The 25,910-nt window shown below is 37.3% G+C and overlaps 1 protein-coding gene across 1 annotated transcript; it reads left to right on the plus strand.

Moving 5' to 3' along the window:
* Positions 1–2,975: 2,975 nt before the first annotated feature.
* SYCP2 (synaptonemal complex protein 2) lies at positions 2,976–25,517 on the plus strand. Its single transcript, XM_063172739.1, has 44 exons — positions 2,976–2,999; positions 3,589–3,729; positions 3,975–4,103; positions 5,266–5,370; positions 5,932–5,956; positions 6,639–6,724; positions 7,550–7,638; positions 8,180–8,214; positions 8,814–8,956; positions 9,035–9,087; positions 9,247–9,292; positions 9,479–9,574; positions 9,955–10,015; positions 10,567–10,715; positions 11,516–11,590; positions 12,036–12,194; positions 12,902–13,001; positions 13,549–13,667; positions 14,550–14,610; positions 14,705–14,762; positions 14,963–15,099; positions 15,404–15,501; positions 15,733–15,851; positions 16,085–16,115; positions 16,395–16,459; positions 16,565–16,622; positions 17,271–17,326; positions 17,822–17,870; positions 17,987–18,161; positions 18,542–18,612; positions 18,985–19,164; positions 19,896–20,079; positions 20,494–20,735; positions 20,850–21,020; positions 21,142–21,306; positions 21,681–21,771; positions 22,281–22,442; positions 22,728–22,855; positions 23,044–23,138; positions 23,220–23,319; positions 23,741–23,799; positions 24,106–24,184; positions 24,589–24,645; positions 24,982–25,517. The coding sequence occupies exons 1-44, from the start codon at positions 2,976–2,978 to the stop codon at positions 25,048–25,050; spliced, it is 4,395 nt and encodes a 1,464-aa protein (XP_063028809.1). The 3' UTR covers positions 25,051–25,517.
* The last annotated feature ends 393 nt before the right edge of the window (positions 25,518–25,910 follow it).

A 25,910-nucleotide genomic window follows, 5' to 3' on the forward strand; every position in this document is an offset into this window, starting at 1 on the left:
CAGCTCCATTGGGGTCAGTCTTGATAGGGCTGAGGACTGGATTTATCTGTTGCCAGGTTTCTCCTAAGGCAAAATGAAGACATTTAACTAGCAGACATAATTAATAAAAATATACATTACCAGGTGCTTTTTAATCAGTGCTAATTATTGCAAATCAGTTTAAATACATGGGCATGTCTGTATTAAGTTGTTCAAAAATTAAGATTATTTAAGAAAATGATCGATTTTTTCCTGCAAACTTCCAACTATCAAATTTGTCTTATAGGTTGCTGGTGCTACTTTTAATAGAGGTGATATTTTTACACTTAGTTTCAAATTCATAGTTTATTTGTAAATTAAATTGCAATTTGTAATCACACTAATATGCATGTATAGTCAGTAACTACAGCACTTAATGTGGTGTATCATCAGTGCTCAGCTGTACTTTACAGCTGGTAAAGACTTAGAACTGCAGTGAATGATTATTCATTTGGCAACAGCAGTGTAACATTAGTAATGACTTCTTTCCCAACTTCTCTCTCCCTGTGATCTCAGATCTGCAAGTATTTCATTTGACACTTGATATTCAAACTTGATATCAACACTTCTGACCCTTCACACACAACAGCAGCTGTGCCAAAGATTGAAAACACCTTGGCCAGCACAATGCCTTCCTTTAACTGTAATAAGGATAAATATTTCTGCTACAGTAGTGAATGAGTGAATACCCTGTAAATAGTGATACCCTACCCTAAGGAGTTTTTCCATTTTCTCTGATGTTTTCATATGTGTCTGAAATGACTGTGGCCAAGTAATTTCACCGTTGGTTCTGGTCTGTTTAATGCATAACTCGGTGAAACTTCTCTCTGACTTCCCTTCTGCTAAACTAAACAAAGCAGACTAATGTTATAGAATGAGAAATGAGCTGAAGTAATCTCAATGTGGATTTCAGGAAGGAAAGTGTGTGATCCACTTCTGGACCGTCTCACTTCTCTTTGCTATAGAATGAGTAAGGCTGGAGGCTCAGCCTCTGTGTTTGCTCATGGTAAGGGAAACTGACTTCAAACAGGCTTTGATTATTTCGGTTTCATGTGGTGAAATCACAATGCAGGATGCAGTTTTCATAGAAAACTTCTGATACTCCAAGTTCCTCATGCAAAGTTTAGTCCTTGGGAGGTTTCTCAGTAAAGCTTTTTTACAAATTTGCTTCAGCACTGCCCACTCCCAGCTCCTCGGCGCAGATACTCTTCTCACACCACTTGTCATTTTCTTGCATTACAGTGACATCTCGTGGTATTTTAAATACTTTCTGTGGAGGTTTTTTTTTTTTTTTTTTATAGTATTGAGTTTTTATCTTTCTCATTTCTGGGAATCAGCAGTACTATTTTATTTGCAATTGCTGCAGCTTTAGCTGCTGTGAAAGGTGACTTCTAGATGCTTCACTACTGCTGCTTATTCTAGGTATGAATGGAGACACTTCTCGATACTCTTCTGGAGTAGCTGAGATTTATTTTATCATCTGTATTTGTGATATGGCAATAGATAAAGCAATAGCACACCAGTACAGGTAAAGCCCCCCTTTTGGCACTGTCGGATTTCATTTAAACACATTATCCAGTACAGCTGGATTCCATTTAAGATCATTATCCAGTGTACTGCTGGGTTCCACTTAAGCACATTATCCAGTTCCCTCTGCATAGTAAACACTACAGACGTCAGCGGAAGCCCTTTGCCCGCAGCAGGCCTGTAACCGAGCGTGCCTTTGCACCTACTCGGGCAGTGAAAGCGCTTCTAAATTAAGCACAGGGATGGATTACACTGGTTTAGCCAGTCATTCCCAGTAATTCCTGTGTGTGCACGGAAATCGGCCCCAAACATCGGCTGTAGACAAAGGTAACAGCGGTGCCCCAGCAACGCCCGCCGCTCTGAGGGCGCTCCCGCCGGCCGCGCTGAGGGCTCGCAGGGCCCGCCCCCCGCCGCTCGCCATTGGCCCGCGCCCGCACTGCCGAGCGCTGATTGGCCGGCGGGGCCCGCGGGGCGCGGCCCGCGCTGAGGGCGCGCGGCTGAGGGCGGGCGGTGAGGCCGCGCCGGGGCCCGGGTCCGGCCGGGGCGGGCAGCGGGGCCTGGAGGGTGGAGAAGGGAATTGGGATTCCTCCTCAGGGCTGTGCGAGCGGGCCGGAGACAGCAGAGCTGTGAGCTGCCAGCACGGGCCTCTGAGGAGCCCCCTGTGTTCTTGTGTTGGAAAAAGTAATGAAAAATCACCCCATGTTTGTTATTTCTGTCTTATTTAGTGCAGGAGTAGCTAGGCTGTTTCTCAGTTCCCTATCTTTAATCATTATTTGTTTTGACTGTATAATGTCTGGGACGGGGAGACCAGAGCTGCGCTTTGTTGACTGCCCTTGGTTTTGTTGGTGCAAAATAATTCATACAAAGCATGTACGGATTCATTGCTTTTCTTAAATGTTCCACAAAACAAATATTTTTCCTGCCCTTGAGCATTAATACACTATTTTCAGAAGCCTCTGTTACCCAGATATTGCTTTTATCTGGTGACAGTCACTTTAGAACCCATAACTGTATGTATAATCCAGAAGTCTTTTTGTGTCATTTATCGTACTTGTGTTAAATGATTTAATTCGCTATTTTATGGCCAGGCCTCTATGCAGTTTTGCTGTGGACTCACCTGTCCTGAATAAGCTGGCCCTGACCTGTGCTCTGTCCTTGCTGGGCAATCCTGAGGGTCCTCTCAGGCCCCTCTGTGCCTGCAGCCATGAAACTGAGCATTCCTTCCTCTCCTTTGCTTTAAACAATTGTTTATCCATGCAACAAAGTTTCCTTACATCCCCAGCTGTTTAAACAGCATTTATATAGCACTTACTCACTGACAAACTTTGGAGTTTGTAATGTGTTTTTACTGATTCCCAACGTGTTTGCAAAACTTTTTTAAAGTGGGATGATTATTCCCTTTTAGGCAGCTGAGATGGTGAATTGCAAAAATGCCAGCCAGGATTGAGATGCAGGTATGTGCTGATGGAGCAGGATATGAGTATTGATTGTTTTAATTACTAATTTGATTGTAAGGAAAGTCTTTAGTGTGTTAGGAAGAAATTTTCTTTTGACGTATCTGGGTGGAAAGCAGGAGGAACTGGGAATTGCTGCTGATGAAAATAAATCATATGCATTCAACAGAGGTTAATCAACTTAGGGGATACTTAAGATCAAAATGTTGAAATCCAGTTGTAATTGAAAGAAATTTAGAAAGAATAAAGGAGCAAAATGGATAAAAGTAACTCAGAAGTGTAAAATACTGAATATACCAAGTAAGGTGCATTGATACAACACTTCTGTAGGAATTTAGCTGTAATATGAGGAAACTAAAACCAGTTAAAGCAAATAATTAGAATCTCAGTGCATAAGTATTTGCAAATTAATGTATTAGATAGGGTGCTCTGTACTTAAGGTTTTATGCTTAATTATTTTGTGATTCAGAATATTTGCTTCAAGTGCAGCAGGTGATTGTGTAAAACTTGCATCAAATCTGTGTTAATTAGATGTGTTATATCAGTGTTAAGCATACAGTAATGCAGTTGCTTTGGTTATTGCTTACAGCTTGAAAAGTTAATTGATGAAGCTGCAGGAAAAAAGGATTTCCAATCCTTAGAACAATTTCTGGCCACGGAAGAATGTGAAAATGTCTCTCACAAATGCAGCAAACAGTTTGTCAACAAATTGGATAAGCTTCTGTGTTGGGTAATATAATCATTGCATCAAAATCATCTACACCATCTTTGGAAGAGGGTGGAAAAGATTTTTTTCATTTGCCTTGATTGACACCAGCAGTTGATTTAAGAATCAAAAATAAATTTTATGAATGAAATCTCTCCTTCAAGCTGCAGTTAAGGTGGCTTTTGAGAACAAAAAAAGGCATCAATTTAATTAAATACATGTTCTTGTGGGACTTCAGACTAAAGCTCATGTTGTAATTCTGATTTCAGGCACTTGACAAACAAGAAGTCAAAAGCATTTCTACTTTACTAAATGCTATTCAGAAATGTGGGAAGAAAATGAGCATAGCAGGAGAAGATGGGCTCGCAGCAATGATAAAACACGGCCTTGTTGGAAGGATAAGTAAAACCATAAAGCATCTGTGAACTCCTCAATAAATACATAAACAGCAATAAATGCATGAGCAGTGCTTCAGTGCTGAGTAGCTCAGTGTTTGATTGGGTCCTTGATTGAGTCAGAATTAAGAGATTTCCATAACTTTGCAACAAAGATTGTTCATATTTAAATGCTTTTTGTCATGTAACCCCTTCTAAAGGGATGCTGCTCTATCCCAGTGAGGGTTTTGCAAATCATGCAGTATATAATTAATTTAGATATGCTTACAGCAGCTGAAACAAGATTATGTATTTTCATGTGCTTTGTTATATTGCTTTTGACTCGGGAATTAGAATTTCCTGGTGCCATTTAATTATTTCATTTTGGTTCATTCCCACAGCAGTGATTTTGTACCTGCTCTTTTGATTTTTTGGTGTTATTTTAACCTGCATGTTGGAATTAATCATTTGTAACTCAGCAAAAACTGAACAACAGATCCCAGTTCCTTTTTGCTTTCCTCAGAGATTTCACTGGATAAAATTAATGGCAAAATCAGATGAGAGTTCCTCAGTTGCCTTCTCGACTGCTTTAATAATAAACAAATAATGAATAAACAATATAATAATAATAATAAACCTGCAAATGAGAAACAACTGTTGAACAAATACTGTTCCCATTGAAACTCATGTAATTTATTGAAATTGAGGTTGTTTTAGTAACATAAATACTATTTAAAGTCATCTAGAACTCATCTTTTCTTGTTTTGCAGTTACTGAAGCCTGTTGCTTTCAGTGGTATGAAATACATTACAAGGGCCCAAAATAATAAACAAAATTTAATAACAAACAAAACCAGGGTGATAACTTTATGCTTGTATTCATCAAACAACCCACTTCCATTCAGCCATTATCAATTTTCAGCTGCTTTGTCTGTGGAGGCAGGTGCCAAAGTAGATCTCCAGTTTTTGTGCTAAAAAGTCCTTAAAATCACCTGATTTTGTTAGGCCTGAGTGAAGGATTTCAGTCTGGGCTAACCTTGCTCAGCAGAGTGGGGCTGCTGTTGTTGCTTTAATCAATTATTTGATTATTATACAATCAAGAGTTTGTATAGTTTTACTGAAGTATAATACAAACCATTGTCCTGCTGCAGGCTATTAAAATAGATTTACCTTTGTTTTCCCTTTACATGGTCAATTGGTTTGAAAAGTTAAAAGGAATTTTGGTCCTCAGAGGAAATGAAAAGAATGAAATGATTACAACTCTGGCTGAGGATTTCTTCATCACATTGCTGGTAAAAATACATTGATAATAAAATTTGTTAAAGTAGTTGTTGCTAGTTTAGCAGTAAAAGGACTTTAAATATATTTCTATTTAATATCTTCCTCAAGTTAAAATTACAATGACTTCTGAAATAGATTATAAATCATTTTGGTTAAACAGTTTGCTGTAGTCATGCTAATTTCTTGGCTGGCATCATGAAATTAAAAAAAAAAACCAGTAACACTAAATGCTGAATTAACAAAAAAAACTTTAATCTTTATTAAATTTTGATTACCCCCATTATTGGGATGCTAATCCAGTTTATAAAATCTGTGAGTTTTCTTCTCTTCATAAAAATTGTTGTCATCGGTGAAACACTTTCAGTAAATTTAACTGAAATACAATTTTGGGAAAACACACTTGTTAGTAGGGATCATCTCTTAGATTCTTTGTTCAGGACAAAATAATTTCAAAATCCTAAATACTTTTTGATTACTTCCTTTGGGTACATTTTGCCTGTTTTTTTTTTTTTTTTTAATGCTGTAATATTTTCTTTATCAAAATGATTTGGTTTGTTTTTTTTTTATTGCAGGTTGTGTGTGATAGCAGACCTGAAGGTGAGCTTAAAAAGCAGAAGTGAGAGTTTAAAATGTCTTTTTCAGGACACACATTGGACCACTTTTCTCATTCCTGTGGCATCACCTTTAGTTTGGGGTTTCTCTATGGACAGACTTCCTTGTAACTTGCTGTGGTCAGTAATAAAAAAGCACAATAAGTCTCAGAGATGACAAATTACCTGAGTTATTCCTAAAAGAAGTTGTTTCTAAGGTCCTGTCCCAGCTGAGCACAGCCCAGTGATCCTTCCTTATTGCCCTTGTCCTTGTGGGTGTCACCCTGCCCTTCCCTTTCAGCGTGGCACTGGGGGGAAAGTCCCTACAGACTGTTTGGTGTCATGATCAAAGTGAAAGATTCATTTCCTTGGCCCTGGGGAGACAAATTCCAGCACCTGAGTTGTGTCTCAGAGAGCTGAGTTATGGAATTGACCAATTACATGTAAAAAATTATTAATCTCCTACCCAGGGCAATTACACAGTGATGCACAGGAACAGAAACATGCTTACTATAAATTGAAATAACTGTTCTGTTTTACATATCACTAATCCTTTATCAGAAGACACACACTGTATTTAATTTAATTTCATAATAATTTCATTTCTAAATGAAAATGAACCCTTTCCCAAATGTTTATGAGGGATACCAGACTCTTGACAGCTCTTTGATTTTTTTCTTTTCTGTTAGGTAAAATGCAAATACTAGAAAACTTTCTTCTGAGAACATGTTCCCTCATTACTGATGCAAGAATTAATATTTATGTTCAGCAGGAGGTAAACATCCTTCTTTCTAAGCAGCAGTTTCCTGGTTAGTGTGTTAGACTTTGTGGAGACAGTTCTTTAACAAAAAAGAGAATATTGTAGTGTTCTGGGATCAGAAGCATTGTATAATCTTTTTCTGGGAGTGTTTGTTGTTGTTTATATGTTGGGGTATTTCAGATTACTGACCTGTGGTTATGGCGCTTTTTGTTTGTTTACTGGGTTTTTTTAAGAGTAAATTGCAAACCAGTGATATTAAAGTTCTGGAGAGGAAGCTGTGTAAAAGCATAGCAAAAAATGAGCTCTACAAGTGCTAGAAATAGGGTTAAGGTTGTTGGTTGTCAATTCTTTAGTCACTTGCAGGAAACTTTCATTCCTTTCAGTATCTCCAAATTTCTCCTGTTTGTTTTAGTAACTTCAGGTTGTCAGGGGATTTTCCCTCTAAAGAAAGGGAAAGGCTACATCCCCAAAGGAAAAGTTTGGTTTTTTTTTAATTTAAAATTTAAGGTACACTTATATTTAATAGCTAATTTAAGGTACACTTGAGCTCAGCAATCAACTTTAGACACAATTCTGGCTTTGGAAGATTTTCTGTATTTAAACCTGCAAATAAGAAACAACTGTTGAACAACTACTGTTCCCATTGAAACTAAAGTAATTGATTGAAGTTGTTTTAGCATGATAAATACCATTTAAAGTCATGTAAAATTTGTTGTCTTTTCTTGTTTTGCAGTTACTTAAGCTTTCTTCAGTGGTATGAAATACATTACAAGGGCTCAAAATAAGAATAACTCAGTTTAACAAACTTACTTTATATTCCCTTTTTTCCACTCTTCTTAGGTAATAAAAAAACTGAATTTATTGCTTGACCAGATCCCTCGAGATTCCAAGAAAAAGATTCTTTCTACAAAGGAGATGTTGCTTGTCATGTAAATGATCTTCAGTAAAATTTTTATACTTTTTTATAGCATTCCATCATTTGCAGGGTTGGGAGGTGGTTTTTACTCTGCTGTTGTGCAGATTGGTCCCTGTTTAACTCAACTTCTGCACTTGCTGTGAATTCTCAGTGGTGGTGGCTGGGGACAGGTATTCTCATGGGTTATTCTCCATCAGAAGCCTGAGTTTTCCTCTTTCCCAGTCTGAATCAGGCTTCTCCCCATCCCACTTGTCATACAATAATTAAACTCCTGTTTGTAAGGATGTGCTTTCCACAGTGGGTCAGTCATTGGAAGGTTGGGCTGTTTGCACTGGAAATCATTTTACAGCACTTTAGGAAAGCCAATAGAGTCAAAATTGTATCTGTCAGGTGATTCAGGTCCCCAGGCAGTACTCCCAAAGGTATTTACTCCTTGGAACTCTTAACAGTTCCATGGAATCAGGGGTTTGTCTCATACTTTGAAAGTTTATAATAATTATTATATGGCCTTTTGTTGCTGTCACATTTTGATGAAATGTTCCTTTGTTTGGCAGGAGTGAAATGGGGAGGACAATTTTGGATGCTGGAGGTGAGCATGGGACCTAATTTAGTATTGAGCTTAAAAATTAGCTGCAGACCCATTAAGAAACCAGAGAAGGCATCTGGGAGCTGCAGAAAGTTATGGTTAGGGTTATCTGAAAAATATAAATTCTGCATGAAAACAGTCTGCAACTGAAATGTTTCTGTCTGTTCAGTGTATGGAAAACTTATAGAAGTTTTTGGTTTTCTAGAATGAAAGTTTTCAAATAGGAAAAATGATAAACAAGTCAATCTTTGAGGCTGGGAGCTGTGGCCATGGCTAGCAGTACTGGAACTTCCCTCAGGGATCACTTTGGTATCCAGCAATTTCCCAGCTCAGAGAGATGAAAGTTGAAAATTTCTCTCTTGTTTAAACACCTGGTGTGGCTCTGACAGTCCTGGAAAGTTTGGTTGGTTTCATTTTGAAAAATACCTTGTTTAGCCATTGTTATTCTCACAGTTCTTTTTCTAATTATCCTTTATGGGTTGCATGTTTGGATCTGGTGGGATCTAGGTTATGTTCAGCACTGCTCACCCCAATTTCCTGATAACATTTCCCACCTCAGTAGTTATTTCATCTGCTCCTGTGTGAATTCCCCTGTGCTGCAGACTATGACACACAAGTGGCCATCACAGAGGCTCTGTGCAGAATGGTGTCAGAGAAGCAAAGAAGAGTTCTGGCCTCCCAGTGGTTCCCCATGGAGTTTGTGTCCACTGCATTTAGAAGAATTAAAGATTCAGAGTTTGAGACAGTAAGTCACATGAAAAACATTTCCAGGGAGGGAAACTTCCATCTTACAATTCTTTAAGAAATTTCTATGTTTTAATAGGACTGCAGAAAATTTCTCAACCAGGTGAATGGCATGCTTGGAGACAAAAGAAGGTAAAACTGATTTTTTAATGCTAATATATTTTCTTTTTTAGGATTTTATGTTGTGATTAAATTTCATGTTACCTCCTTGGGGTAAAAATCACTTGTTCAGATCTGCAAAATTTATTTACAGCATTACAGAATACTTGAAAAAATATCCTTTTCTTACAGGGTTTTTACATTCCCATGTTTATCAGCAGCTCTTGATGAGTATGAGGTAAGGTTTTCTGCCTTCTAGTTAAGAAAAATAGAGATAAAAATAAGAAAATTATCTTTTCTTCAGAAGTATAAAATAGGCGTGGACTGAAAGTTTGTCAGGGGTTCAGACCAACATGAGACTTCTTAGCTGGGAGTAATCAGTGCTCTCTGCTCTCACTGTTTTATCTTATTCTTTTTGTTTTAGCTCCAGATACCATCAGATGAAAACCTGGAAGAGTTTTGGATTGATTTCAACATTGGCAGCAGGAGTATTTCCTTCTATGTGGCAGCAGAGGATGCAGTAAGCTGAGTTTTGTCTCCCTCTGGGCTCTCCTGAGGCAGCAAATCCACATTCCTTGGAGTGTGTCAGATTTTATTTCCCCATGTTCAATGTGTTGAACTTACATGTGCGTTCCACTGATGATTGGGCTAAAAAAAATCCAGATTTGTTGATATTTAGGTCAAAGAATTTCACAGTAATGACTTCTAGTGCTGCTTGGGAATAGTTAAACACATGCACAGTGAGAAACAGTGAAGCACAAGTTCCTGTCACTCTGTAACAGAGATTTAAAAAGTTGGAAATTTGTCACTGGATGACTTTGATCACTGGATTTCTTTTAATTGTGATATAATTTCTTTTAATTGTGATATAACACATAATAAATGTGTTTTTCATATAAGGACCAGCAGTGGGAAACAGTCATTATACAAGAAGAAGATGTCAACATGTACAGCCTGGAAGGTATTCGAACTCAAAAATGGGACCTTTCATTGTATTCTAACTTGGATTTTCAGTCTAATTTCAATTTGATTAACCTTAAAGTACTTAATTCTAGCAAAGCAGAATTCTCACTTAAAATACTGTAGGGGCTGTTTTTATCAGGGACAAAACTGCACTGCAGTCACATCTGCACTTTGGTATGCTGGTGTGATTTTAGGAAAACAATTTAATAATTATGTCTTAGAGTTATTTCAATACAAAACAAGGCATAAAACAATGGCAGGTAACAATATTCCTTTTGAACTTGTTGGAACAGTAAATATCTGTAATTTGTCTGCAGCTATAGTAAGTAACCTTCAAAGAAAATTCTGTTTAATAATATACAGAATAAGTATTTCTAAAATACAAACATTATAATTTTTTTGCTAATAAAATAATGGTAGATTAGAGGGAATTAAATAAAATAGTAATCTTAGTACCTGAACTGAAGAATGTGTCATGTGTTGACAAAGATTATTTGAGATGCTGTTTAATTGAAATGAAGCATCTTTTCAAATTTTGTTTTTGTCCAGAAAACAATTCAAAGAAATTATTAACAATAGATCTAAAAAGCCCAATGAGTGTGGGCACCCTTGAAGGAGAGAAATTTCTTTTCTGTTTTGATTCTATCTTGGAAATCAAAGATGTGACCATAAAGATTTATGGATTTCATAAATGTAAGGTAAGATTTAAACACCTTTTTGAATAGTTTTAAATTGATTCAAACTCAGTGTCTCATTGCCATTAAAAGTTCCAGCTGGGATTGTTGGAATCTCTCCCTGCCAGGAGTTTCTCATTGACATCTCTGCTACAGAACTCATCATATGCTGAGCTTTGGCAAAGATGCTTAATAAGGACAAGGGGAAATGGCCTCAAGTTGCACCAGAGGAGGCTTTGGTTGGATTTTGGGAAAATCTTTCCACTGGAAGGGTTGTCCAGGCCTGGCCCAGGCTGCCAGAGCAGGGGTGGAGTCCCCATCCCTGGGGTTATGTAAGACACACAGGGATGTGGCACTTGGGGACGTGGGTTAGTGCTCAGCAGTGCTGGACTCAGCGCTGGAATGCTTCTTTCATCCCAACATTGAAAATGAATTGCAACAAGAATTTTCAGGCTGGAAAGAGAACACCATACCTTAATGTCAAATTGTGCATATTTAATTTTCCAGAAACACAGCCTGGTTGTTTACAAATACTTCCAGAAATGATTCATGAGCTGTCTTGTTCTGCAGTGCAATTAACACTCTTGAATTTACTCATTTAGTAAAACATTCCAGCAAGCCTCACCTTACTCCTTTCTGCTTCTAACAAACTGCTCTGTCCTGAAGTCTGACTGAGGAACTCCTGAGGGATGAAACTGCTGTGAATTTGTGCAGTCTGTTTTCCACTGTGATCTGATTTCAGACATTTATGATCTCTCACTTAAATATTTTGTTTCTTGTTTAAAAAAAGAGCAGAGTGTCTGTTTTGACAAATCCCTTTGCAGGATTTCAGCAAGAAGCAGTCTACATCAGTAGCCAAAACAAGTGTCCACATTGTGTTTGATGAAAGTGGATCACAGGTATTCTGCCTCAGTGTGCTGAGATGGTTTCTTGGGGTTGTTTAATTAGTCTGATTATTCATAATTTATAAACAGTAAAAACAAGGACTTTAAAATATTAACAAGCACAGATAAGTCTAAAGCCAGGCAACTGATGTCTAGTATGTATGTGTTGTGTTTTTGGGGAGATATTAATATCCAAATCATAGAATAAAACAGACAAATATGCACAGGGCAAGTTCTTTTATGTGCATTGTTATTTGAAAACCCATCCTTGTAACAAAAATAGTAATTAAGTTGGAAGTTTTTCAAACTAAAACTCTGTAACCTCTGAAGTTTATCAGAACCTCCAGTGGGGAATGTGTTACTTGGGGTAAAGAAGATGCTATGGGTGTTTGTATAAAAATCAAACATTATAAAATCCAAATACTGTATACAAATTAAAGGAAATTAAAATACCCTATAGGTAATGGTACCAGAAAGTCAGTTGTCACCAGGATTCAAAGAAAAGTCTGGAGAGGAGAAGGAGAAACTCAGTAAATACAAAGCTCAGCAATCTCCTGGAAATTTGAGGAATCAGAGTAAAAGTAACAGTCAGGAAAAACTCCAAGGTGATTGCTCCAAGGTGAGCAGGGTTGTCAAAAAAAGAGGAGTAGGGAGAAAATGCATGTCAGGATAAATATTTGTAGTATTTAATAGTCTAAACACCTTCTTTGACAGCTGGAATATAGTCAGTACTGTAATAAAAGTTGGATTGTTTTTCTTAGACTTGACACTAAGCTAGAAAAATCTTTTGCTAAAACATTTGCTGGTATTTTGAAACTAGAGTAACGTGACAGAAATAAAAAGGAATTGTTAATGATCTTTAGACCACAATGCTCTGAGAATTCTCTTGAAAGAGAAGTTTTTGAGGATATGCTCAGATGTCCCAGTATGGAAAAGTGAAGTATGGCCTTAAGTATGTAGCCCTGCTGGAGAGGGGCTACAAACTGAAACAGTTACTGTGTCTTCCTGGGGCAGTGCTGGGTGTTCAGAAACCAATTTCTCCTTAGTTTGTAGCTTTTAGAATCTCCAGGGAATCCCTTGGTGAACAAGGGACAGGATTTGCCCATACTTCATTGAATTAATTTAGAGAACAAAAACCACAAATCTCAGTTTAAAAATATTTTGTTGAAATACAACTGCATAAAAATCACATTGCCTTGATGCCTGCAGCAGCAACAATTGACACTCCAAAAATGGACAAGAGACTCTTGGCAATAAATGTTCTGAATTCTTGTGCTGTCATGCTTCAATCAGTGTATTACGGTCAAGTTCTTTCTGCTCCTCAAGGTAACTCCATCCCGTAAAAGGAAAGTGTCTGAAGCATCTGTGCATGTTTCTAGAACTGCAAGTGTGTCCACAAGGAGTTCCTCTTTTTTTATCAGCACATGTAAGTTTGCAAGTGCTTTCAGGGTAAAAATACACTGTGAATGGTCTTTGAAACTCAGGCATGAACTGTGATGCTTGGCACAGCTGGAAATGAAAAGGAGAGAGATAAAATCTCCTGAGCAAAAGCTTAAAACTTGAAATGTTTAAGGGGCAGTTGCTCCTGGTGCATAGACAGGGTGTGGGACAGGGGAACTGCCTTCCCAACAGCCCAGGGTCACCTGGCACTTCTGCTGCTGCTGTCAGGAACCAGCTGAGAGCTCAGTAAAAATATATTACACTGAAGTCTTTAAATAGAAACCAACTGTTTTATACCAGATCCAGCCTGTAACAGGCTTTGCTTCTGCCTCCAGACATCCACAATCATTGAGCTCTTAATCTCCACATAGCAGAGTTGGAATAAATGGAATTATTAAAGGTCCAGAAGGGGCTGGTATCAAAACTAATCAGCTTTTGTTGGAGTTTGTGGAATAGCTGGGATAGTGGGCAAAGCATTTCCTTTTGTAATGGGAGAACTGATGGAGTTCTAACACATCTCTGTTTTGTTTCAGCCACTCCTTTTAAAGGGAGGTGTAAATTGCCTTTGGAAATGACCAGCTCTACTAACAGGTCTGACAATGAAACAATAAATGAGAGCAGAACAAAGAGTTTCTATCAGGAGCATCCTGGAGTATGCATGTCCTCTGTAGCTAAGTCCTTTTCTTAGAATAACATTCATTTCTATTCTAATTTGTTCCTAATTCATATTTTAAAGGGCTAAAGTTTTACAGGTAGCAAGTCATCTTTTAGAAAACAGTATGTTTTACTTTATTGCATTATATTTCCTTGCTCTCTGAAATTCAGGTTTGACATGTTTAAAGTCAGACTGAACTCTAACAAAATTAGGCCCAATTTGCATTCACTCATCAGTCCTAACCCCAGAGTTATCTTCCTTTTTTCTGGAACCTCAGTTCTTCCTTTGTGTATAATAGGAGAAATGTGCATGCAATAACTTCTAATTTGCTATGCAGTAGTGAAATAGTCCTAAAACAGAGAATACACTCAGCTGTGCTTGTGAAATGTTCATGTCTTCATCTTGCACCATTTAAAGCATTGATTTTTTTAGTACATTTTTGGTCAGGCTTTCACTTCTGTAAAGCAAAAATACATAAATGTTGTAAATGTCTGCCTTGCTCAGATTCAGGCCAAGCCCCAGACTATGGGACTCTGAAGCATTTTTTGATACAGCCATGCTTTGGTAAGGGCTGTGATGAACAGAATGTTTTGTTTAGAGCATTTCTTTGGCTTTTATGGGCTCTAAGTGGCAGTGTTACTTACTGTGCTTCTTAGAACGGGCAGAGATGCACAGCAGACAATGAATTCTGTGAAACAGCCCAGATTAGGAAGTCAGATACCAGGAATGAGGCAAAAATACATGGAAAAGCACTGGAACAGCACTTCCATGAAATGAGAACAAGAAAGTCACGTTTTATTAGAGAAAGCACAAGTTTATGAGGTTGTACTGCCTATGGTCCTGCACTAATATTTCCTTTTGGGTCTCATTCCACTGTAGCAAATGCGTTCTGAAGAAGTCATAAAAATGGTACCAGAGGCCACAGAAAACAAAGCTTTAGGCAAGTAATTTTACAAGCACTGGCAGTCCTTTTAAAATTATTTTAATTTTTTCTTTTGCCATAATAATTGACACCAAATTAATGTCTCATTTAGATGAAGTGTTAGATATTGTTCCTGATTCTCAACCAGTTGGGAGAAGCCACAAACCTTTGTAAGTACTGGAAAAAAATTCCAAGTCATTGTTGTCAGTCACTTGGAAGGGAGGATTTTCAAGCATCACCAGAATTGATATTCTGTTGCAATGTAAAATGCTTTGCTATCTCTAAGATTTAATCATTTTCCTATTTATGATACACTTTTATTATAATTAAGACTCAAGTTGTGACAGTAGGATGGTGTTGTCTTTGTTAGGCTGCCTGGTCTTTTGGAGACTTCTTTTGATAAAACTGAAACATGGAAAAAGAGAACATTCCCTCTTCCTGAGAAGAATGGAACAGCTGGGGACAAGCAAAAGGCAAATCTGTCACTGGCACGTGCATCCCATCCAGGTGATGGTCACATTTGTCAACTGCTACTCTCAAAAATAGATTCAGAGAAACTAACTTGCAGTGATGATTGTTTATTCCTTTATTACTATTGGTAGTGAAAGAGCTGTGACACAAAAAGCATTTATTCAGCTTTTTGAAGTACCTCTCCAGATAAACGAATGAAAAAAAACAGAACCATTTGATCCAAATTGATCCCATCCTCAGTGGGGAGTCAGTGTTGATCATTTGGAACACAAACTGTTAAATACAGGAGGGAAAAATACTGAAACTACCACTGAACCATGGTTTAAAACATTTCTTTCAGCCAGGGTGTGTGACACATCTTTCCATTCTGATCTTCCACAAGAGGACCCTGATGCTCTCCTCAGAAAAGAGACTGCAAACCCAAAACAGTCAAAGACAGTGAGAGTTTCTTACCTTTGTTTCTTTCACTTGCATTTAAGAGAATTGTCCCATTTTCAGTGATTCAAAACTGATGGGTTTTCTGTCATGCAAGGGAAAATGGTTCTCAAATTAATGTAATTTAATCCGTTAAGAGGCATTTCATGAAGTTTAGGGGGTTCTTAAGAACCTGAAGTTCTGTTTGCAGCTTTGTTCTTCTGTTGAATGTTGAGTGTTAAACTGTTTTTATAGAAACCAAAGTCTAAAGAAATGGCAGATGCAGCCAAATCACTGATCAGTAAAATCAGTGACAGATACAGAGACAAGAGTGATGAGAAGAGCAAAGCAAGAGATTCCCTGGGCTTTAACAGGTACAATGTGAACCTTTGGTGCTGAGCTTTTGTGTGCCTCTGGCTGTCTCTGTGATGTACCCATGAATGCTGATAAATGAAAGGGGCTGGGCTCTTTTAATCCATCTTTTAACTGATGTTGTATTTAAATGCATGAATAAATTTACTGGGTTTGATGAGATTTTTTTTGTATAGGCAGTGTTCTAATGCATGTATTCTAATTAGCATTTAACAAAATGTATCTTTATTTTTAGGACACATTTAAATAAATCCTGGTTCTCCAAGGTAACACATTTGTGCTTTGTTTTTGGAATTGTTTTTAATATGTAAATACATGGTGGAAGTCAATAGGTGTAAAGGGAAAGTTCATAAATACCATTGAATATTAATGATCTGTAGATGTTAATGATGTATTGACTGCAGATTTGTTTTGCCATATTGAACTGTTGCTAATCAACCTGATTATCTTCATAATGAACAAAAGAAGTTGCTTTTTGAGATGACAGTGTCTGTGAATGCACAGTCCAAATTTGACAGAGGAGCTAACTTCTCTTTTATGGATAGGAAGAAGTTCAGGACAGGACCCTAAAAACTGCTTCTTTTCTTAATATAACTGCTGGTCATGTTCTGTAAGTAGTTTCAACATTTTCAAACACAGTTTCTGATTACTCACACCTGATTCTGTGAACTTTTCATTAATTCAGTCACAAAATTGATCTCTGCCTGTTTGACAGGGATGATGTCTACAACTTTAACATCAGCGGGTTTGATGAGCCTACAATCAAGCTTGGAGTAAGAAATAACTAAAATTTATGTTATGAATAGAATAGAAAGGAAATTGGTCAAATTTTGTACTGAAAATATAATTAAGATCTGAAAATTCAAATTATATCACTGAACTAAGTGGGGGAGAAAGTTTGTCTTGTAAATACCTCCAGCATTCTCAAATATTGAACAATAGACTCTGTCTTTAGATTCTGGCCACTTTAGGCTATGAAGATGTTTTTCCTGAATTAAGAATTAAACTGTGTGTTAGGAGTATCATTATTTTAAATTATCCTGAAAATGTTATTGGCATCTTTCTAATCCTCATTTTAAAGACCTCTTTGTGCAGATACTTTAGCAAAAAGAAAATCTAATGATGATAAAAGGTATTTTTGCTTCTTGTGGCTCAGTGAAGGGGGGAAGGTTGTGAAGCAGGTGGGTGGGAGCTCTTGTATTGCTCTGAGATCCTGAAAGCTCAGTCAGTTGCTGTTGGTTTTAACTGTCAGTTCTATTAAATAAATTCTAAGGTAGAAATTAATGACCCTTAATTACTGAGTGTAATAACTAAGGAATAAAACCTCCTTAGCAGTTACTGGCTGGTGGCCTGCTTAATTTTGTACAGATTTTGTAACCATTGAAAATCTTCCTTTGTTTCTTCTCTGTTTGCATTTTTAGATCCAAGAATTGTGTGTGACTGAGCTGAGTGTTCATACAGAGGCAAACAGGAAAGGGTAGGATGTTCTGTTTTGGTTGCTGATTCTCCTGGAACAGCCTGAACTCTGCAGCAGGCAGTCACAATATTCCAGGGAGTGCTGCATGACAAGAATATCTTGGCTCTGTTGTTTTTTTAAGCAATAAACATTGCTGTGTTCTAGGCTGTTCCTGGGTGGCCCTTTGGGAAGGTGATAAAAAGGAAAGGATGTGTTCCATGAAGGAAATAGTTCTCCTCATGGAATACTACAGGGAGAGAAATAGATTGAGATGGTTTTTGGTCAATGATCCTCCTGGAAAGGGCTTTGTTGTTGCTGTGTACTCCTACTGATAATTGGGAAACAAACACAACCTTGAGGGTTTAAGGTGAACAGGTAATCCCAAAATAATGTGGAAACAAAAGTAGATACCTTTGTTTGAATGCTTAATCCAGATATCATGGGAATAGTAAAAAGCTTTAGAAGAACTATTTTAAAATGTATTGTTTAAAGATGAGTTTTATTTCTCTGATTAAGGAACACAGCCATCAATAAATCCAGCACAGAAGGGAAGGGAGGAAAGAAGGTAAGGCTTAGATTTTTATGGATCAGCACAGCTTGTCCTCCTGCCTTTAAATCCCAGTTATGTAAGCAGGCTGTGTATAAAAATTAATAACTTAGGAACTTTTTTGGGTTTTGTAGACCAGAAACAATCGAGGCAAGAAGCATCTCTTTAGTGACTCAGACACAGAAAACAGAGGGGATGACAGCAAGACAGAGATTAGCTGGCTGCAGGAATCCAAGAGGAAACCTAAAGCCCAGATAATTGATTACAGTAGAAGTAAAAAACCAGGGAAACCAATGACCACAGACAAAAGTAAGATTTTTTTTCCATATTTCTGAAGAATGCTGCAGTAATTGGTCCATAGGTACAAAGTGCACAGCATGGCATGTGCTGTGTTGCAAATGTCATATGTTTTTGTTGTCTTGTTGCCAAGCAGAAAGAATTTCCAAGTTAGTTCTAATCATTTATAAAGATCAATTTACATAAATCCTGTACTTTAATATAGAAAACTCTGGAAGGATAAGACAGGTACAAGTTATTGTTAATTTTAAAAAAGTCTTTTTCAAAATAATGGGCTGAAAGCAGTTACTGGATCAATTTGTGGGCATGAAAGTGATTCTGTTATTTTACAGCTGAAACTAATGTCAAACATTTGAGTATTTTCCTGATTTTTCAACCTTCTTGTATTGTAGCAGCAAAAAAATCCTTGGAACCTGCTTTCCACATGGAAAAAGCTGAAGGCAAAAATGCAAATAAGAAAAAGGTAAATGTGAATTTGTAGCTAGAATTTTAATATGGATTAAAAATCTCTTCAGTCCCCCCAGCAACTGTTCTAAAATAATTTTCGTAAATATGTGACATTTCTCCCAGATCACTTGTTAAATACAGTTTATTTTTTCAAGTACTGTATTCTTTTCATATAATATTTAGCTGGTTTTTCAGTCAGGAGTGAGGTAGAATGATTTTCTACATTGGGTGCTGTTTTTAGTGGACTGATGGTTGGATTCTCTGAGCTTTGGTAAAAAGCTTTTTAAACCTTTTTAATTTCAAGTAATCAAACCAAGTTATCTGCCATTTTATTTTATGTATGTATTAATCGCTCTTGTTAACTGAAGATGATTTTATTCTTCCAAAGATAAACAAATGTAAACCCCAGAATTCAAAACTGGATGAAATGATGGTAAAATCCACCAGAGAAAAACTCCCTCGAAGAGCAGCAGCAACAAAAAATTACAAAGAGCCTTCCAGTTCTGAGTCTGAGACTGAAGAAAGGATTCCAACATGCACCTCCAGGGAGGAGAAATCCAAAATTCAGGTGTGCAGTTCCACTTGATTATTAAAAATCCTTTCCTGCCATGTTTTTCAAAGCAAACTGTGTTCTGCTTTGTACTTGGTACTCCTGAATTTTAAGTGCCCAACATAAGCAAATTGAATTGATTTTTTTTTAATATTGCCCCTTTTTTAATGATGAGTATTGAGCTGCTAAGAAAATCAGTCCTGAATAATCTTCTTATTCATAATAGATTTTAGTTTCTATTTATGAGATTTACTCTGCTGCAAAGAACTACTGTGTGCTGTATTCTGAAAATGTGACAATATTTTGAAAATGTCCTGAAATTGGGAGGGTTCAGTGAGCCAAATCTTGTTGAGTTGATGTGCTGCTGGTAATGCTGTGTCAATACATTTGCTGAATATCCAAATGGATTTTTAGTAAAGGAACACTTGTTGCTGAAACATTTTCATTGTTTTAGCATAACATGTCAATAGATATGAAAAGGTTTATAAACTTTATTCATTAAATCCTGAAACATCAGTGATTGCCTCCAGTAGTTAAGTAGTTCATAAGAATAGAAATTTGTGTTGAGTTAAAGAAATTCTGAGTTTATTAATGTTGGAAAACCTGATCTGCTTATGGATTTAAGTACTTCTGTTGGTGGTCCTTCTGCTTGGTCAATGTTAATAGATAATAAATCTCTCTCTCTCCTTATCAGCTTTCAAGGACACTGTGGTTACAAAGATGTTTATATAACTTTTGTATTTTGATAGAAACACATGAGTGGGCCAAACAAGGAATGCAAGCAGCCAAAGGTGCTGCAGGCTGTACCTGTGGAGCCCAAGAGAGTGGACAGCCATGTGCAGAAAGCACTGGCTGAATGCAGGAGTTCTGCAGAGCACAGGGAGCTGGAGATGCCTTCAGCTGAGAGCCCTGCCTCCCTTGAGACAATGAGATGTAGGTGCTTTCACTTCTCATTTCCAGCAGTGCTGAAACAAGAGATGGAGGTTAATTGAGGGTTATCACAGCAGTACCATTTAACATTTATTTCATGCTTTTAAAATGAGATATCCCATAATTCCAGTTGTTCCACAGAATTTAGGGAATTGTATTAGATGTCACTAACACATCTGTAGGTTGGTGCAATTCTTTGACATCAGGGTAATACAGAAACACATTATGTCAGTGTTAGAATAAATCTGGTACTGCTGAAAGTGGCAGAGGGAGAAAGGGGCAGGGTGGCAAGGCCAGTGCCAAATCCCACACATCTGAGACTTGGAAATTGCTAGGGCTGGAGCAGGAGCAGTGTGGGGCTTTGCTGCCCCTGTGCAAGTCCCCCTCTGGTGCTGACAGTGCAGGAATTGTCCCCAGGTGCTGAGAGGGTGTCAGGAGGTGCCAGCCCAGAGCCCAGCTCCAGTGAGAGGTCACTTGGTCTGCAGGAGTCGTCACCAGGAGACAGGGAAATGCTGAACTCTGAGAAGGGATCCTCTCCCAGTAATTTCTGTCCACAAAACAAGAGTATGCAAAGCCTGGCTGTAACTGAATCCCCTGAGACAGCAAAGTTGGCATTTGGGAGGAAAATCTTCTCACCAGTTTTAACTGAAGCATCATTGGTAAGAGCATTAACCTTTCTCTAGAGTTGTTTTAACTGAAATTGTTCCATTTGCCTGCCAACTGGTTTTTGCTTCTTCTCTCAATAATGCTTGGGGTTTTTTGTTCATGTGCAGCTCAGCTTAACCACATATAAAACTGTCAGTGGCAAAAATTCCAAGGGAGCTGCAGCAGAAATCTGTAATAATAATGAAGATTCAAGTTTCCAATGTCACATTTCAGACACGTTTTCTGTTAAAGGAAAGCTTCAGGATATCACTAAACCTATCCCCAAGAATAAGGAAGAGGTATGTTCCTGAGTTCTTTGCTCTTCAGAAGAGACCTGCAGCTTTTTGCTTTATCAGCTTACAGTGATGGTGTTTAAGGGACATCTCCTGTCAGTAATGATTTTTTTCCCTCAATGTGCAGCTCAGTTTAACAGCATATAAAGCTGACAGTGGAAAACACACAAAGGGAGCTGTGCTGGAAACAGGGAATAACAGTGAGGATTCCAGTCCCCAGTCTTGCTTTTCAGACATTTCTGCTAAAGGCAAACTCCAGGATCCCCCCAAACCTCTCCCTAAAAGTAAAGAGGTGAGTTAGTGCATTCCTTGCTCTCCAGGACAGAGCTGCAGCTTGGCATCTCTGTCATCTCCCCTCCACGTGCTGAGGTTTAGGGGAAATGCATCTCAGTATTTAACACAGACTTTGGGACCTGCTAATAGTTAATTTTTAAATATTGGAGATAAATTAGATAACTATCATCTGGATACAGTGAAAGAATTATAGCCCAACAAGATCAGTTACAATACATATATAAAAATATATAACAGGGAGTCAATATTTTCTTAGTGATTTCCAATAAAAAATAAATTATTTTTCACAACATAAATGTGAGTTTCTGATGGACACTTCTAAAAGCAATTTAATTTTGAAGCTAATAAATAAATCAATGACTTTTCTTTTAGGATTGTGTAGCACCATCCCCATTGTCTGCTTCCAGCAGGAGTAGAATACAGTCTTGGATTAGAGAACCTTATTGCCCCATGAATGAGTCAGGTACAGACATTTCATTTAAAGAAAAAGACTTCCTATGTGTCTCCATAAGGGTTGAGAAAAATGTTTTATTTGGTATAATAATATGGTCAAAGTTTTTAAATCTTCTTATAGTTCATATATTATCAGTACTATTCAATTTCTTACTCTTTTTCTCATTTTCTCTGCTGTTTTAATTATCCCAAAAAAAAACTGAAAATGAGGCTCCAAAATGCAGCTTTAGTAAAGAGTTAGTTGTACTCCAGATAAAAAGTTAGAGGTGCTCCTACTGATACTCTGGGGATAATGGTTTTATCAGAAAAAAATCCCAGACTTGCTCATCAGTCAGAGTTCAGTTGAACAGCCCTCTATAAATGTGATAGTTATTAATTTCTATATAATTCTCATGTTTCAAAGCCAAGGTACATCCTCCTAGAGTTTGCATCCAACGTGTCAATAAAATCTTGTTTATTCTCCCATCTCGTTGTTGTAAATAATGCTAAAATTCAGCGTTGTTTCCATGTTTATTGTAGGACCAAGCCTACCAACATTCCTCAAACGAACTTACCCCAGTGCCACAGAGGGCAGCTCTGATGAGGCAGAAACAAGCAAAGAGGAGGCAAAGAAAGGAAGAAGAAGAATTAGTTTACAGCCCAAAAAATTATTTAAAACAGATGATGCTGCTACTTGCAGAGGTTGGTCATGGACTGACAGTGCAAAGTTTTACAATAATGTGACAAATTCAAGTTTTAACAAGGAAAGAGAATCTCTACAAAAAGGCATTTTACATGTTAAAGCAAAGAATAAAAAATGCTAAATATTTAGAGACTGGAGCCATATGAAAAGTCAGGAAATTGATATGCAAATAGAACCAGATTCTAAACTAATTGATGATATTACTTTATTTAGAACAAAAGCTGTCCTAATTTCAGACTGGGGACTTCATAATACTGAATTTGACTTTTTTTTGTTCTCTTCAGTGTCTGAAAGTGTCTCCACTCAATCTGCAAATGACCTGTCTGGTTTGGATGCAGAATTCTGGAAGCCTGATTGCTCAACCATCAGCATTTGTCAGCAGCTCCAGAAGGAATTTGCCAAGAAAATTGAGGCAAGACCCTTCACGTGCATCACCTGGGGAGTACATGAGCACATGGGTGACACTTGGCTTGCACCACACCATTACATTTTTAAAGGGGGTTTGTTGTGATATGAAGCAGTTACAGTACTGAATATTACAGTTTGTTTTTTTTTCTAAAGTGCAAATAATCTGAATTTGATGTTCAAACACCCTCTTAGAACCGCTCCAGGAAAATGGACAATTTTAACAAGCAAACACTGAGAGCTGCCCATCAGCGTTTGGCCACCATGAGTTACCAGCTCCATGAATGCAGGTCAGTAATGGCAGATTCCTGTTACAACATCCTTAAAGTGCAGTGAATACCTTCTGCAAGTAACCTGGTTTGTTTTGGTAGGATCAGGCAGCTGGACAAATTTCATTTTACTCTCACTGAGGAGCTTGAGAAGTTTGAAAAGGACTCTCAGTCCCTGAAAATTATGGAAAAAGAATTCTCGGTTTGTATTTTAGTTGTTTGATTGTGGGTAAAAGGGAATTCTTTGGAATCTGTAGATCATTGACATCATCTTTAATTTAATATTATTAATGTTGATTCTCAAAGCCCTTACCTTTTTGCTTCTAGTCGTGTCAAATTTCAAATAATGCCTTTGGGGTGTCAGGATGCCCTTGGAATGCCAAGGTCACTCTGTATTTTCCTGCATGTACCCACTGCATGAACTCCTGTGTGTTTTTCCTCCTACAATAAGCTACAAGTGCTTTAATGGGCTGGGTGTTTCCAGCTCCTGGGGGGGCTGTGTAACTCCTGCCCCTTCTGTGTTCAGCCTGTGGTTGTCATTTGGTTCATATTAGAAATTAATGACTTTTAGTTTGGAAAATCAGTTCCCATTGATTAATATCTCTTAATATTTTTCTTTCCAGACCTTTTGGAAAAAGCATTCCCACACTTTTAGTATGTACATGAAAAATGAGCAGCAGAGGTCAGTAGGGTTCACTAATCCTGAGATTTCTGTTCTGTTCACTTGAGGGAGATCAGCGCAACTTCTCTCTGCAACTCCTTCCATAAAAGAGAGATGGTTGATGAGAAAATGAGATTAAAATGTTCATGTAATTATTCTCCAGTTAAACTTCTCCACCTAGCTGAGGGACTGTTCCAGCAGTAACAGTGTTGGGGATATTTATCCATCCTTTAAATGCAAATAGACTCCCAACAATGGCATGTATTTGTGCTCATTATAGCAAGTTCTTATGTAGCAAAGCTGTTTAAACTGCCTTTATTTCTTTAGAATTCAGATTCTTAAAACTTCATTTGAAAAGAATATCTACCATTCTGTTGACTGTGAAGAAAATGTTTTTACTTCAGAGGTATGGTGAACTTCTGTTTTGCTTATTGAAATAATTCCTCAGTTGTACCCACAGATACCAATATTAACTTTTTTCCCTGAAGATTTTATCCTCAGCATTATATTAATGATATGCAATAATTTTTTTAGCTTTTGCCATAAAATGTCCCTTAATTTCACAATATTCAGTGTTTATGCCTAGATTTCATCCATGCAAGGTGTGTGCAGTTCTCAGGACTTATTCTGGATTCTGTGACTTTGTTTACTGGTGTTACTCATCCAAGAAAGAAAAAATTTAAAACATCCTTTTCCAAAGGCAGGTGCATCTGCAACTCTTGGTTATGAGACATTTAGGGAAATCACTGTTTGCTTGAAAATGTGGTGGCAGTTGTGAGCAGAGGAGATGCATTCAGTGTCTTTTTGTAGATGCATCTGCTGAAAGAAGACATAAAAGGACTCCAAGAGAAATTTCTAAAAGAAATGGTAAATAAATTTATCTTGTCCTCATTTTTATTTATTTTTTTGCAGTTTGAACACTAAATTACTAAAATTTTGATTTCTAGTCCCCTATCAAAAATAAAAGTTAATCAGAAAACAAATGTCACTTTATTTAAAACCTCACCTGAGGGATGGGAGCCACAGGGAGATGTGAATGGTCTTGTGTAGTTCTGTCCTAATGCTGAAAAGTTCATCTTTGTTAGACTAAGCAGCATGTACAGTGCACCAGGATTGCAATACATGGAATGAAATCTGCCTTTTTTCAAAAGCATGTGATAAATACAGTGTAATAAAAGTGATAATGTAATTTTTTTTGTACAGCAAGAAGAGGAGCTGTGTAACGTTCGCAGGGGATTGCAGACTTTGTTTCAATCAAAGGCAGAATTCTGAAGTAATTTTTCAGATTCTTTCCTGAAATTCAAGGTGAATATAAACGTTTTTGTAATGGAAAATATGGTAACTTTTTCTTTTTTTTGTCACACTCAAAGACACTACTTTAATGAAAGCATATTTTCCTTAATAATATTAAAATCTGTGTGGATAAAACTTACCCACTCACCTGTGAGATTTGGAATTATTTTACTGAGTCTGCTAAAATGTAATATGCCATTTTATTTTTAGCAAATGCTACTTCTAAATACTTCTTTAACAATTTTTATAGGTTACTTAACTGACTTGCAGAGAAATGACTTTGAATTTCACTTTGAATCAATGTTTTGATCCAGAATACAAGCCAGGAATTATTTAGGGACCAAACCACCTGGTTTGATCTCAGTCCTGTTTGTCTGTGGTGTTAGACTTCAGCAGGATTTTCTGAGAGAACACTCTCAACACTTGTGTTGGAACTGTATTGCAAATAGTTCTATTAAACAAGTCAAGAAAAACAGATGCTGTCTGTTGGGTTTTTTACTCAATATCATTGTTATTTTGCTTTAAATCAGTAAGAAGTCAGATAAAGCTGCTGTGCAAATATTTTGGGTAAGAATTTTAAAGCCACAAGGCTATTTTGTCTCTCTGGAAATAATTACACTGAAATTTCCAGTAAATGATTTGGTCCACTCATCCCATTTACATCAGTGTGCAAATGTTTTCTGAGCTTCTGGTTTTTGTGTGGTTTGGGGTTTTTTTTTGGGCCTGTGCTCACTGTGATCTCCACTAGATGGACTCATTGAGATGTTAAACTTTTCTCTCTACTGCTGTGATTGAATTTCATCAGAATGAAACAGGACTTGTCTCTGAACTGTACAAGG

This window comes from Melospiza melodia, chromosome 19 (assembly GCF_035770615.1).
Source record: "Melospiza melodia melodia isolate bMelMel2 chromosome 19, bMelMel2.pri, whole genome shotgun sequence".
NCBI classification, from domain to species: Eukaryota; Metazoa; Chordata; class Aves; order Passeriformes; family Passerellidae; genus Melospiza; species Melospiza melodia.

Bases quoted from the DNA above. Each gene is read 5' to 3' on its own strand.
- SYCP2 (XM_063172739.1), top strand. From the start codon at position 2,976: ATGCCAGCCAGGATTGAGATGCAG. The intron at 20,080-20,493 runs GTAGGTGCTTTC...AATTGTCCCCAG, and splicing joins CTCCCTTGAGACAATGAGAT to GTGCTGAGAGGGTGTCAGGA. The intron at 24,646-24,981 runs GTAAATAAATTT...TTTTTTGTACAG, and splicing joins AGAAATTTCTAAAAGAAATG to CAAGAAGAGGAGCTGTGTAA.